Below are 12,332 nucleotides of genomic sequence, written 5' to 3'. Positions count from 1 at the left end.
GAGATGGGGCTGTACATTATGCTGAAACATGAGGTGATGGCAGCAGATGAATGACACGACAACGGGCCTCAGGATCTCGTCACAGTGTCTCTGTGCATTCAAATTGCCATCAATAAAATGCAAATGTGTTTGTTGTCCGTAGCTTATGCATGTCCATACCATAACCCCACCGCCACCATGGGGCACTCTGTTCACAACGCTGACATCAACAAACTGCTCAACCACAGGACACCATACACGCTGTCTGCCATCTGCCCGGAACAGTTGAAACCCAGATTAATCCTTGAAGAACACTCTTCTCCAGCGTGCCAGTGGCCATCGAAGGTAAGCACTTACACACTGAAGTTGGTTACGACGCCGAACTGCAGTCAGGTCAAGACCCTGGTGAGGACGACGAGCATTCAAATGAGCTTCTCGGAGACGGATGCTGACAGTTTGTACAGAAATCTTTGGTTGTGCAAACCCACAGTTACATCAGCTGTCTGGGTGCCTGGTCTCAGACAATCCTGCAGGTTAAGAAGCCAGATGTGCATCCATGCCAGCCTAGGACCTTCACATGGTCTGCAGTTGTGGGCATATGCTTAAAAGATTCTGTTGAAAATACGCCAGGCCTTTATCAAAATTAAATGTTTTTGCATATTTTCAGTGTGGAACCCGTCTATGTTAAGGGGGGTGGGGGTTATAGCCTCGGCTAAACAATTCTGAATGGCTCTAGCAGTTCCTAAAGTGGAAAATAGACGAGACACAATTATTCCAAAACTGCAGCTCGTTTTCGGTACACATTTTCCTACTTAAATCAACCAGTCCATTTAGAATTTGTGATAAAACTGTCATCATTTGGCAAGGAATGTTTATTTTTACAGGGACAGTGCACATTAATCAACGCTTCAGTAAAAGTGCCAGTTTTAGCCAGCTGGCTAATTTTCAACCTGCAGTCCCTGGGCAGGTTATTAAAAACAATTACAATATAGACAATAGCAACATAGGACAAGCAAGACATAGCATACAGACAGAGCAACATAGGACAAGCAAGACATAGCAAACAGACAGAGCAACATAGGACAAGCAAGACATAGCATACAGACAGAGCAACATAGGACAAGCAAGACATAGCATACAGACAGAGCATACAGACAGAGCAACATAGGACAAGCAAGACATAGCATACAGACAGATCAACACATTTCAATGTAACAGTCCAGTGAACATCTCACTTTAAAAGAGTTAAACCCCTAGAGTCGATGTCCATGACCCCACAGAAATCTAATCAGCCTTATTTTTTTTAAATTCCCATAAAAATCTGTCAGTATAAGCTAGATGTATCTGGGGTCTGTTTTTGCATTTGATGCATCTCAATCCACTGCATTGCGGTGAAAGGTGACAGAGCAGTGGTTGTCAGACCATGAGACGTCCCAAAAATTGGTATTCTGTACTGTTTGAACGGTTCGGTAGACAAACTGTTAGGAACCCTGTATGGAAAGATTAGACTCTCACGATGGTGTTGGCCGTCTTGGGACTAGTCTGAAGTCGGTACAGCCGATCTGCTAACGTCTTTCTTTAGGGGGTGAACAGTTTGGCCTACACACTAATCTGTGTAAAGGTGAGATTCTCAGGAACACAAACATGTCAGTTGTTTTCTCTAGGACACCCACAGGCCGCACAAGACTTGTCTGAAAGCCCCCTGGTACCAGTCCAAAAGAAAATTATGAAATTATATTGAAACCTTTTAATGACAAAAATACAGGGTTCATATTTTTTTTTATGTTTAATGTTTCCTGATCTTTCTTATATCTCAGGATATAGGACAGACACATCGGAAACAAACTTCCTTTTGATTTTTTGGGGGTGTCTATCAGTTGTTCCATGTAGTGAATCTGTTATTCAATGCGTTTTTATGGACTAATAGCAGTACAGCTAAATAAAATGTTTAAAATAAAATTATTTTACATATTTTTTGTTTCATCAAATAGCAAAACTTTCATTTGTATGAACCTCTCAAAACAATCCCATATAACTTAGTAGAACCCTCCCTCCCCCAAATCCTGTGAAATGACGTCAACACATACTGGAGGAGTTACTGGCTAGCTACAAGTGGCTAGCTTAGCTAACACACTAGCTTTTGTACGTCGGTCATGGCGCGCATGACTCGAATAACACGTTGATGAACCACCAAAGGCATACCCCATTTCTGTTTGAAAATTGAGGAAGGAATAGGAGATGGGATGTTTTTCACGGCCAAAGTCTACTGTTAAAGCTAATTTCCTGCCGTTCTAAATATTTGGCCATAGTTTATGACGTGTTCTTATGCTATCTGGGGGGCCACCCCGACCCCTCTTCAGGAAAAACAAAATTCACTTGCCCGTTCATGCAGCCACAATGCACATTTCATCAAATAGTTCTACAGTATTTAAAAAATATATATTTATCCCTACAATTGAGTGGGCTAATAAATCCTTTGTTTTTAGATTATGCTCAGGTAAAATAATTTGGCTAATCTATATTTTCAAGGCTTGAAGATCAAGGGCAAGGGGTATTTAATGAATTGGAATGACTGGAAATTATACAGACTTTGGTTTTTAATGTGGAGATAATAATTTGATTGGGCTTTATCTGTAGGAGAAAGCAATGGGTTTAGAAGACTAGATATCCAACCCATCAAGTCAAATGCAACACCCAGTAACTATGTATCTAACATGGATTTATCCTGCAATATATGTTGTTGAATTGGTAATATTTGAGATTACTTTACTGAATTTGGGAAATCCCAAAATTACTTTACTGATTACAATTTTTGAAAGATAACTAGTAAATAACAGATTACCTTTAGAAAGTAACCAATCTAACCCTGGCACACACACATGAAAATGACCAACTCTCTCTGTCCCCCTCTCTCACACTAGAGAATGACCAACTCTCTCTCTCCCCCTCTCTCACACCAGAGAATGACCAACTCTCTCTCACACCAGAGAATGACCAACTCTCTCTCTCCCCCTCTCTCACACCAGAGAATGACCAACTCTCTCTCTCACACACACACCAGAGAATGACCAACTCTCTCTCTCACACACACACACCAGAGAATGACCAACTCTCTCTCTCACACACACACCAGAGAATGACCAACTCTCTCTCTCACACACACACCAGAGAATGACCAACTCTCTCTCTCACACACACACCAGAGAATGACCAACTCTCTCTCACACACACACCAGAGAATGACCAACTCTCTCTCACACACACACCAGAGAATGACCAACTCTCTCTCACACACACCAGAGAATGACCAACTCTCTCTCACACACACCAGAGAATGACCAACTCTCTCTCACACACACCAGAGAATGACCAACTCTCTCTCACACACACCAGAGAATGACCAACTCTCTCTCTCTCCCCCCCTCTCTTACACTAGAGAATGACCGTCTCTCTCTCTCCCCCTCTCTCACACTAGAGAATGACCAACTCTCTCCGTCACACACACCAGAGAATGACCAACTCTCTCCGTCACACACACACCGGAGAATGACCAACTCTCTCCGTCACAGACAGAGAGAGAATGACTGCGTGCAACAGGCTATGCAGTTTAACTACCACTATTAGAGCAGAGAGACGAGCCGTTCAGCCTGTATTCAATTTGCTCACCCTCTCCAGGAAAATGACCTCAGTCTGTTTATAAGGCGCGGTTCGAGAGAAAAAGATTTACACACAAACATGTTTGGATTTTCCCTGACTGTCAAGTTTTTATTTTGGTGATTGTTAGTTCTCAAAGATGATCTTATTTAACAAATATATAGCTCCACTATCTTTCCATATACTTTATTTAACCTTTATTTAACTTGGCAAGTCAGTTAAGAACAAATTCTTATTTTCAATGACGGCCTAGGAACAGTGGGTTAACTGCCTGTTCAAGGGCAGAACCCTTGAACAGGCAGCTCGGGGGTTTGAACTTGCAACCTTCCGGTTACTAGTCCAACGCTCTAACCACTAGGCTACCCTGCCGCCCCTGGTTTTAGTCGCTTAAGTTTACACTGAAAACATTTTACCATCTTAAATAATTTCCCAAAAATATATACATTTTTTATTTTTATTTTAAAAAACTGCAGTGGAGGCCATTATTTATCAACTGCAATGCACCTCTGCTAAATGCATTCAGGGAAAACACTGATCTCCATCTTAACACAGCTATAACACATTATAGTCCACTAGTATATATTTTATGGTTCTATTTTTGCAACAAAAAAAAGATTAAAAAAAAGAGAACCATTAAGGTATATGGCTGAGCGAAGATATTATGACCAGAGCCTCAAAATGGAAATTCATGAAGAGTGGGGAGACAATGTGGTTCAGGGTTACTACGGTGGTCACCCGAAAATAGAGTGTGTGTGTTGGTCAGATACCAGGAAGGGGCCAGGTTTTTGTGTTTGCCTGGACAGGGAGGGAGAGGAGAAGCACTGATTCCTCCAGACGGGACATTTACATATATGCAAAACCCTCAAGGTGTATGGAAATGTTTGCATGGAGTTCAAGACATGTCATATGACGGGGCAGTGAGATACTCGATGGGGTTGGATGATAAACTTCACCTCAATTATCTTCTTTTTTTTAAGTATACTTAACTGTCAATCAATATCCTCCATCTTTAAGACAATGGAAAAATGCTATGCTTCATTTTGTAAATATTGAGAGTGTGGGATTTGAGGACATGTTGGCCCGGAGAGTAGTGCAGGCAATAGGGGTAAGAACAGGTGGGTCTGGGCAGGTGTGATGTTGTGTATATGTGTGTGTCTGTATATGTTTTGGATTGTTTTCAAAAATGTGTAAATTAATAAAAAAAGTTGTGTGTTGTGAGGCATCTGCAGGATAGGACGGTAGGGCGAAAAACTGAGGTGGATCCCCACCGCCATTCAACATTTTCCACTTTGACCACTCAGGCAGAGAAGGAAGGGTGATCTACTGAGTGTAGGAGTCCCTTGACTCCATGGAGTATTACAGCAGCAGTGTGTGTCTGGCCCTCGTTGTCATAGCAACACTGCATTGGAGCTGGCCAGGTTCACCAAAGGGTTCTAGAGAGCAAGAAGACCCAATGGGCATCTCACAAGCCACCAGCCAGCCATGGGACATAGCTCATGTCTGCGTTGTGTTTTTTTCCATTAGGATCCCCATTCGCTGATGCAGCAGCTACTCCTCCTGGGTCTACACAAAGGATAGATAGATGTGTGTTTATTTGTATTCCCATTAGCTTTTGCAGAAGTAGCAGCTATTGTTCCTGGGGTCCTGTGTGGAGGGAAGGGGGAGCGTAAGCAAGGCCAGGCTATCATCTGGCCTCACTCACAGAACCTGTTTAGCCGGGGGAAGGCAGAGAGAGACGTCAATAACAGGGTCATGTCCAAGATTACAATGCTGGCGAGGAACGTTCTGCAACATAACTCAACAACACAACCTCAGTTCACACTCCTTGTTTTGGGGAAACTAAAAGCAAATGACAGGTGATATTTCTTTCTGTCCCCCCAGACCTCCAAAATCAGTACCGTCGTTGACTCCAAACAGGCTCAACTGGTCGAAACAGACAGTTCAAGGACAGACTGACGACAACAACAACCATGGTAGTAGTGGTTTACCTTAGTTTGAGGCATCTTCTGCAACTAAACCGTTACGCCATACAAAAGAGATGCTTCCCTGATAGGCTGACACTGACTGACTCACCAGAGCACAAACACTCAAACTCTGGTGAGTTTGTGGCATTGACTGGTGTTATGACTAATCTAGCATCCTCATGAGATCAAGGTGTTACTCACAATATATCGTGATCTGATAACGTCGCAATGAAGTCCTACCATTTCACTACGGCCCAACAGACTTCTGGTTTAGATGAAAACACAGAGTAAGGGAGATACACAACAAGTTATGTGTATGCATTAAGGCAGAAAATTGGCTGATGTGTTTATAAAAAAGATATACTATTTTATTTTTAATGTAGGTTTGTGGCAGTTTCTTATTATCTACATTGTGAGAAATGTAGAGTAAGAGTACTTTCTAAAGGGAGAGCACCCAATGAGGGACATACTCCTGAGAAGTCAACCACTACTATTGCTCCACTTGTGGCATTCAAGAGCTGAAGAGAAAGAATGAGAGGGATTGTTCGTTGGATTAGTGGCATATACCGTACTTCTATATCTACATTGCTTGCTGTTTAGGGTTTTAGGCTGGGCTTCTGTATAGCATTTTGTGACATCGGCTGATGTCCCCTGTCCGGGGGTGTCCTCGGATGGGGCCACAGTGTCTCCTGACCCCTCCTGTCTCAGCCTCCAGTATTTATGCTGCAGTAGTTTATGTGTCGGGGGGCTGGGGTCAGTTTGTTATATCTGGAGTACTTCTCCTGTCCTATTCGGTATCCTGTGTGAATCAAAGTGTACGTTCTCTAATTCTCTCCTTCTCTCTTTCTTTCTCTCTCTCGGAGGACCTGAGCCCTAGGACCATGCCCCAGGACTACCTGACATGATGACTCCTTGCTGTCCCCAGTCCACCTGGCCATGCTGCTGCTCCAGTTTCAACTTCCACCTGACTGTGCTGCTGCTCCAGTTTCAACTGTTCTGCCTTATTATTATTCGACCATGCTGGTCATTTATGAACATTTGAACATCTTGGCCATGTTCTGTTATAATCTCCACCCGGCACAGCCAGAAGAGGACTGGCCACCCCACATAGCCTGGTTCCTCTCTAGGTTTCTTCCTAGTTTTTCCTAGCCACCGTGCTTCTACACCTGCATTGCTTGCTGTTTGGGGTTTTAGGCTGGGTTTCTGTAAAGCACTTTGAGATATCAGCTGATGTACGAAGGGCTATATAAATACATTTGATTTGATCTAAAAAGGGCTTTATAAATAAATGTGATTTGATAGCTGCTAGAAGATACTACTTTACACTTGTTTACACTGAGCTGCACTGGAGTCAAAATGCTGCTGGTTTTACCAGAAAACTGCCATTTTCATCCTCATGCTAGCTAGCATTAGCCACAGCAGCCATTATGGAATGGCACACCTGAGGGGTTTGTATGTTCGACCCATATCTCGCGCCGGATCCAAGGTGTCTCCATGATTGCGTTCCGACCCCGGTGCAGTTCAGTAAAAACAAGTGTAGCTGTTGGGTCGGAATATTCGGGCAAGATTGACAGATAATACTACACTGTACCCAAGACAGACACATTGTAGGTTGAGTGAATACTTATCTGGTTCTTCAGGCAGCCTACAACTACTAGCAGTCACTATTATGCAAGTGACCCTTGGACCATGCAGGAAGCCAGAGCACTATTTAGCAATGTGCAGCATGAACTCCTGCTTCCTGATTGCCTGACAGGCTTCTGTAATGAGGCACAGGGCACACAGGCGGTGTGTAAATACCGGAACCCGGTTCAGCTGCTTTACATAGATAATACGTCTACACCGGTCAAGGCAATAAACTACTAGTTTACATGTCAACGACACAACAGTCTAGAGACTTGTAAATTACCCGCATGCATACGCGTCACGAGTACCACAAGGCTTTATTACATACTGAAGAGCAGGAAATGTGGCTTTAGTTAGTTACTTCTCCAACGAGAAACGAGTCACGGTTTATTCCAGGAAACAAAGAAAGTGACCAAATCATGTTCCTGGTCTGATAAAGTGTTTTTTGATGACTTGGGGAGGCCAGTTACTCAGTTACAGTTACGAACCTGCCATTTTACAGTAGACTATGGTCACTCGCTGATGTGTCTAGTAGCCTGGTCTTACCGGCGTGTAAGTTACCTCGCGATGTCAGTAGCAGCTGACGAAACCTACCAGACAAATGTTGCCTATATTTCTCCTCTTGAAACCATACTAAGATGTGATACGATTTACACACGTTTCATTGTCTGTGCTTGGTAAATGTGTTGTATTGTAGCGATCTATCACTGTTGCATCACATTTGAACTGATACATTTGCTACTGTTATTCCAAAATGAATAGACATTTTACGCATGCGTAGAAGTACAAAGGCAGTTATGTACAGTCCGCAAAAACAGCGGAAATCAACCCAAAGCTTCGAGCGAGAGATTCGATGGTTGGGGGGTCGAAACGACCGTGGCTTACCGAAACACAGGGGCTGGAACTGGTGCTGGGGGTCGGCGAGCGCTGCACGGTAACCAGCGCCATTCAGCGACCGGGAAACAGATACCTGAGAGAAAGCGACAACGGAAAGACGGTCATAATTGTTTGAAGAGAAACCAGCTGTATCCGTGGTATTCGCTCTCTCGTTCTCAGGCAGCTACCTACTCCCCGGCTATTTCCTCTGTATGGCGGATCCGCGCATGCGCAGCAACCGCCAGCTGTTAATTCCGATTAACCCGTGCTGGAAACAGACAAAGCAGCAGACAATACACCAGAGGGGTATACGGTGCATTCGGAAAGTAATCAGACCCCTTCACTTTTTCCACATTTTGTTACATTATAGCCTTTATTCAAAAATATATTAAATTGTTTTTATTCCTCATCAATCTACACACAATACTACATAATGACAAAACAAAAACAGTTTTTATTTTAGCAAATGTATTAAACCAACAAAAAAAAGACAGTCTTCTTGGGTATGACACTACAAGCTTGGCACACTTGTATTTGGGGAGTTTCTCCCATTCTTCTCTGTAGATCCTCTCAAGCTCTGTCAGGTTGGATGAAAGATAAGCTTGAAATAGGCATAGTCTAATTGATTAACAACCAAAAACACATATTTTCTTAGTTAGCTGGCTAACTCATTGAGCCTTCTTTGTAGTATACTTCTTAGTGTAGGCTATGAAGTGATTTCCCACACTCTTCATCATTAATAATAAACATGGCTGTCTTTCTTGTCAATCTGCTGAATTTACATTGTCATTTTAGTCCTTTAGAAGATGCTCTTATCCAGAGCGACTTACAGGGCTAGGTAAGATAACCACATATCACAGTCAGAGTATATACATGTTTCCTCAATAAAGTAGCTATCAGCAATGTCAGAGCTAGTAAGGGTGGAAACAGTAAAGTGTAAACACATATCACAGTCAGAGTATATACATGTTTCCTCAATAAAGTAGCTATCAGCAATGTCAGAGCTAGTAAGGGTGGAAAAAAGTAAAGTGCAAGTGGGGGGTGGGGGGGGGGGGCGAGGTAGTGTTTCAGATGTTTTCGGAAGATGGGCAGGATCTCTGCTGTCCTAACGTCAGGGGAAAGCTAGTTCCACCACTGGGGTGCCAAGACAGAGCATGGACTGAGCTGAGCGGGTGCTGTCCTCCCGTAGGGGTGGCAGGGCCAAGAGACCAGAGCTAGCAGGACGGTGTGCTCAGGTTGGGGTGTAGGGTTTGAGCATAGCCTGAAGGTAGAGTGGGGAAGTTCCTCTTGCTGCTCTGTAGACAAGTACCATGGTCTTGTAATGGATACGAGTTTCGACTGGAAGCCAGTGGATTGTGTGGAGGAGAAGGTTGACATGGGAGAACTTACTTGCCTTTTTTTTGTGTGCTTTGAGAGTCTTTGAAAAGCGCTATATAAGCTGAATAAATTATTATTATTACATGCAGTAAGTCTTCAGGACAAAGGTCTGGATTGAAACCCTACATTGTCCACTATCAGCTCAGTTTTGAACTAGTGAGCACGGTGAATCTGAGGGAGAAAGTCAAAACTGTGTTTCTTAGCTCCTGTGGCACAAGACTCGCTGCCTGTCTGAGCTTGCACTATGCTGCTACTCTCTTTAACCGCAAGTAGGTAGATGATGCCACTAAACACAAATCAGTTTTTGTTTTCCCAGTTTAATAAATGAGCTCAGGACAGGGGTGGGAAAACTACGGCCCACGGGCCCATTCAATCCAGATCCGGCCCATGGGAATTATTACCATTTTATTTGGTATATGGACACCCCTTCAAAAGAGTGGATTCGGCTATTTCAGCCACATCCATTGCTGACAGGTGAATAAAATTGAGCACACAACCATGCAATCTCCATAGACAAACATTGTCAGTGGAATGGCCCGTACTGAAGAGCTCAGTTACATTCAACATGGCACCGTCATAGGATGCCACCTTTCCAACAAGTCAGTTCGTAAAATGTCTTCTCTATTATTGTGAAGTGGTAACGTCTAGGAGCAACAACGGCTCAGCTGCAAAGTGATAGTCCACACAAGCTCACAGAACAGGACCGCTGATTGCTGAAGGGAATGGCCATTGCATCAGCTGTCTGCGGTTGCAACACTCAATAGGGAGTTCCAAACTTCCTCTGGAAGCAGTGTCAGCACAAGAACTGTTCATCGGGAGCTTCATGAAATGGCTTTCCATGGTCGAGCGGCCACACACAAGCCTAAGATCGCCATGCACAATGTAAAGCTTGCCGCCATTTGACTCTGGAGCAGTAGAAACATGTTCTCTGGAGTGATGAATCACGCTTCACCATCTGGCATTCCGACGGACGAATCTGAGATAGGCTGATGCCAGGGGAACGCTACCTGCCCCAATGCATAGTGCCAACTGTTAAGCCTTCCCAGATGAGGCTGTTATAGCAGGAAAGGGGGGGACCAACTCTATATCAATGCCCATGATTTTGGATTGAGATTTTTGACGTGCAGGTGTCCACATACTTTTGATAGTGTAGTGTATTTTGAAATAACTGTCATTTTTCTGGCCTGAAATTTGAATTTCGAAATCCCGATGTGGTCCTCGAGACAACAAATTTGACCACCCCTGAGTTAGGATGTGGAGAGTAAACTGATCCTAGATCTGTGCCTAAGGGCAACTTCTACTCTGAACATTACCTGCGTCCCTAATAGCAAACTGTACTCTCTATAGTGCACTAGTTTTACCAGGTTCTCTGTTCAAAACTAATGCACTAAATAGAGAATAGGGTGCCTCTAGGGACACTCCCTGTATTCACACCATCCACACACACAGCTGTTATGTCAGCAGGAAGTGTATCGCCACCTCCACCACTTCCTCTTCCTGTAGCCCCTATCCCCCATACTACAATGTGCTCAACAACAGCAATATAGGTCTACATAAACGATATAGTGTGCCTTGTCCTATAATTCTGGCTATATTCAAATGTCTGTTTTGTTTTAAAGGATGGTTCTAATGCTAAACAAAGTTTTGTTTAGACAACCAATACGCACAATGACAACACCTGTTTACTCAAACAGACACACATGAGCAAACATCCAATGTAAATAGTTTTTAGCCTAAACCACTACACTGTGCTTTATCTCCATGAGAGGGTTTTGATACTCTGTCGAGTCTTCTCCAACAGAGAAGCTAACCCTTCATGGGTGGTGAAGAGGAGAGATAGTTTTAATGTCATATGCACAAGTACTGTGAAATGCCTTTCTTGCAACCTCAAAACCCAACAATGCAATAATCAATAACAATGTATTACTAGGGGGAAAAAAAACACAAGAGATAAGAATAAGAAATATGAAATACACAATAAAGTAAGTAAGTAAGCATACTATATACAGGAAATATTTTAAAAGTCCGTTCCAATACCACATTTACAATTTTCAGGGATACTGGATTGGTGGAGGTAGATATGTATAGAGATATCTTTGAGTGGAGAAGAGAAGATGAGAGATATCTTTATGAGTGGTGAAGAGAAGGGAAGAGATATCTTTGAGTGGTGAAGAGAAGAGGAGAGATATCTTTATGAGTGGTGAAGAGGAGAGATATCTTTATGAGTGGTGAAGAGGAGAGATATCTTTATGAGTGGAGAAGAGAAGGGGGGAGATATTTTTGAGTGGTGAAGAGAAGTAGAGAGATATCTCTATGAGTGGAGAAGAGAAGTAGAGATATCTCTATGAGTGGTGAAGAGAAGTAGAGAGATATCTTTATGAGTGGTGAAGAGAAGTAAAGAGATATCTTTATGAGTGGTGAAGAGAAGAGGAGAGATATCTCTATGAGTGGTGAAGAGAAGAGGAGAGATATCTCTATGAGTGGTGAAGAGGAGAGATAGCTTTATGAGTGGTGAAGAGAAGGGAAGAGATATTTTTGAGTGGTGAAGAGAAGAGGGGAGATATCTTTGAGTGGTGAAGAGGAGAGATAGCTTTATGAGTGGTGAAGAGAAGAGGGGAGAGATATCTTTATGAGTGGTTAAGAGAAGAGGGGAGAGATATCTTTATGAGTGGTTAAGAGGAGAGAGATTTTTGAGTGGGTGAAGAGAAGTAGAGAGATATCTTTATGAGTGGAGAAGAGAAGGGAAGAGATATCTTTATGAGTGGAGAGGAGAAGGGAAGAGATATCTTTATGAGTGGTGAAGAGAAGTAAAGAGATATCTTTATGAGTGGTGAAGAGAAGTAAAGAGATATCTTT

At 43.0% G+C, this 12,332-nt stretch overlaps 1 protein-coding gene across 1 annotated transcript in view; it reads right to left on the bottom strand.

The window, feature by feature from the left end:
• The window catches only part of ssh2b (slingshot protein phosphatase 2b), a 47,669-nt gene extending 39,352 nt beyond the window's left edge, over positions 1-8,317 (bottom strand). The window contains exon 1 of the mRNA XM_020465477.2: positions 8,109-8,317. Coding sequence (XP_020321066.2) covers positions 8,109-8,171 — 63 coding nt within the window. The 5' untranslated portion in view covers positions 8,172-8,317. The remainder of the gene's footprint in view (positions 1-8,108) is intronic.
• Between the last annotated feature and the right edge of the window lie 4,015 nt (positions 8,318-12,332).

This window comes from Oncorhynchus kisutch, linkage group LG29 (assembly GCF_002021735.2).
Source record: "Oncorhynchus kisutch isolate 150728-3 linkage group LG29, Okis_V2, whole genome shotgun sequence".
Classification (NCBI taxonomy): domain Eukaryota; kingdom Metazoa; phylum Chordata; class Actinopteri; order Salmoniformes; family Salmonidae; genus Oncorhynchus; species Oncorhynchus kisutch.
This window is presented reverse-complemented; position numbering and strand designations above follow the sequence as displayed.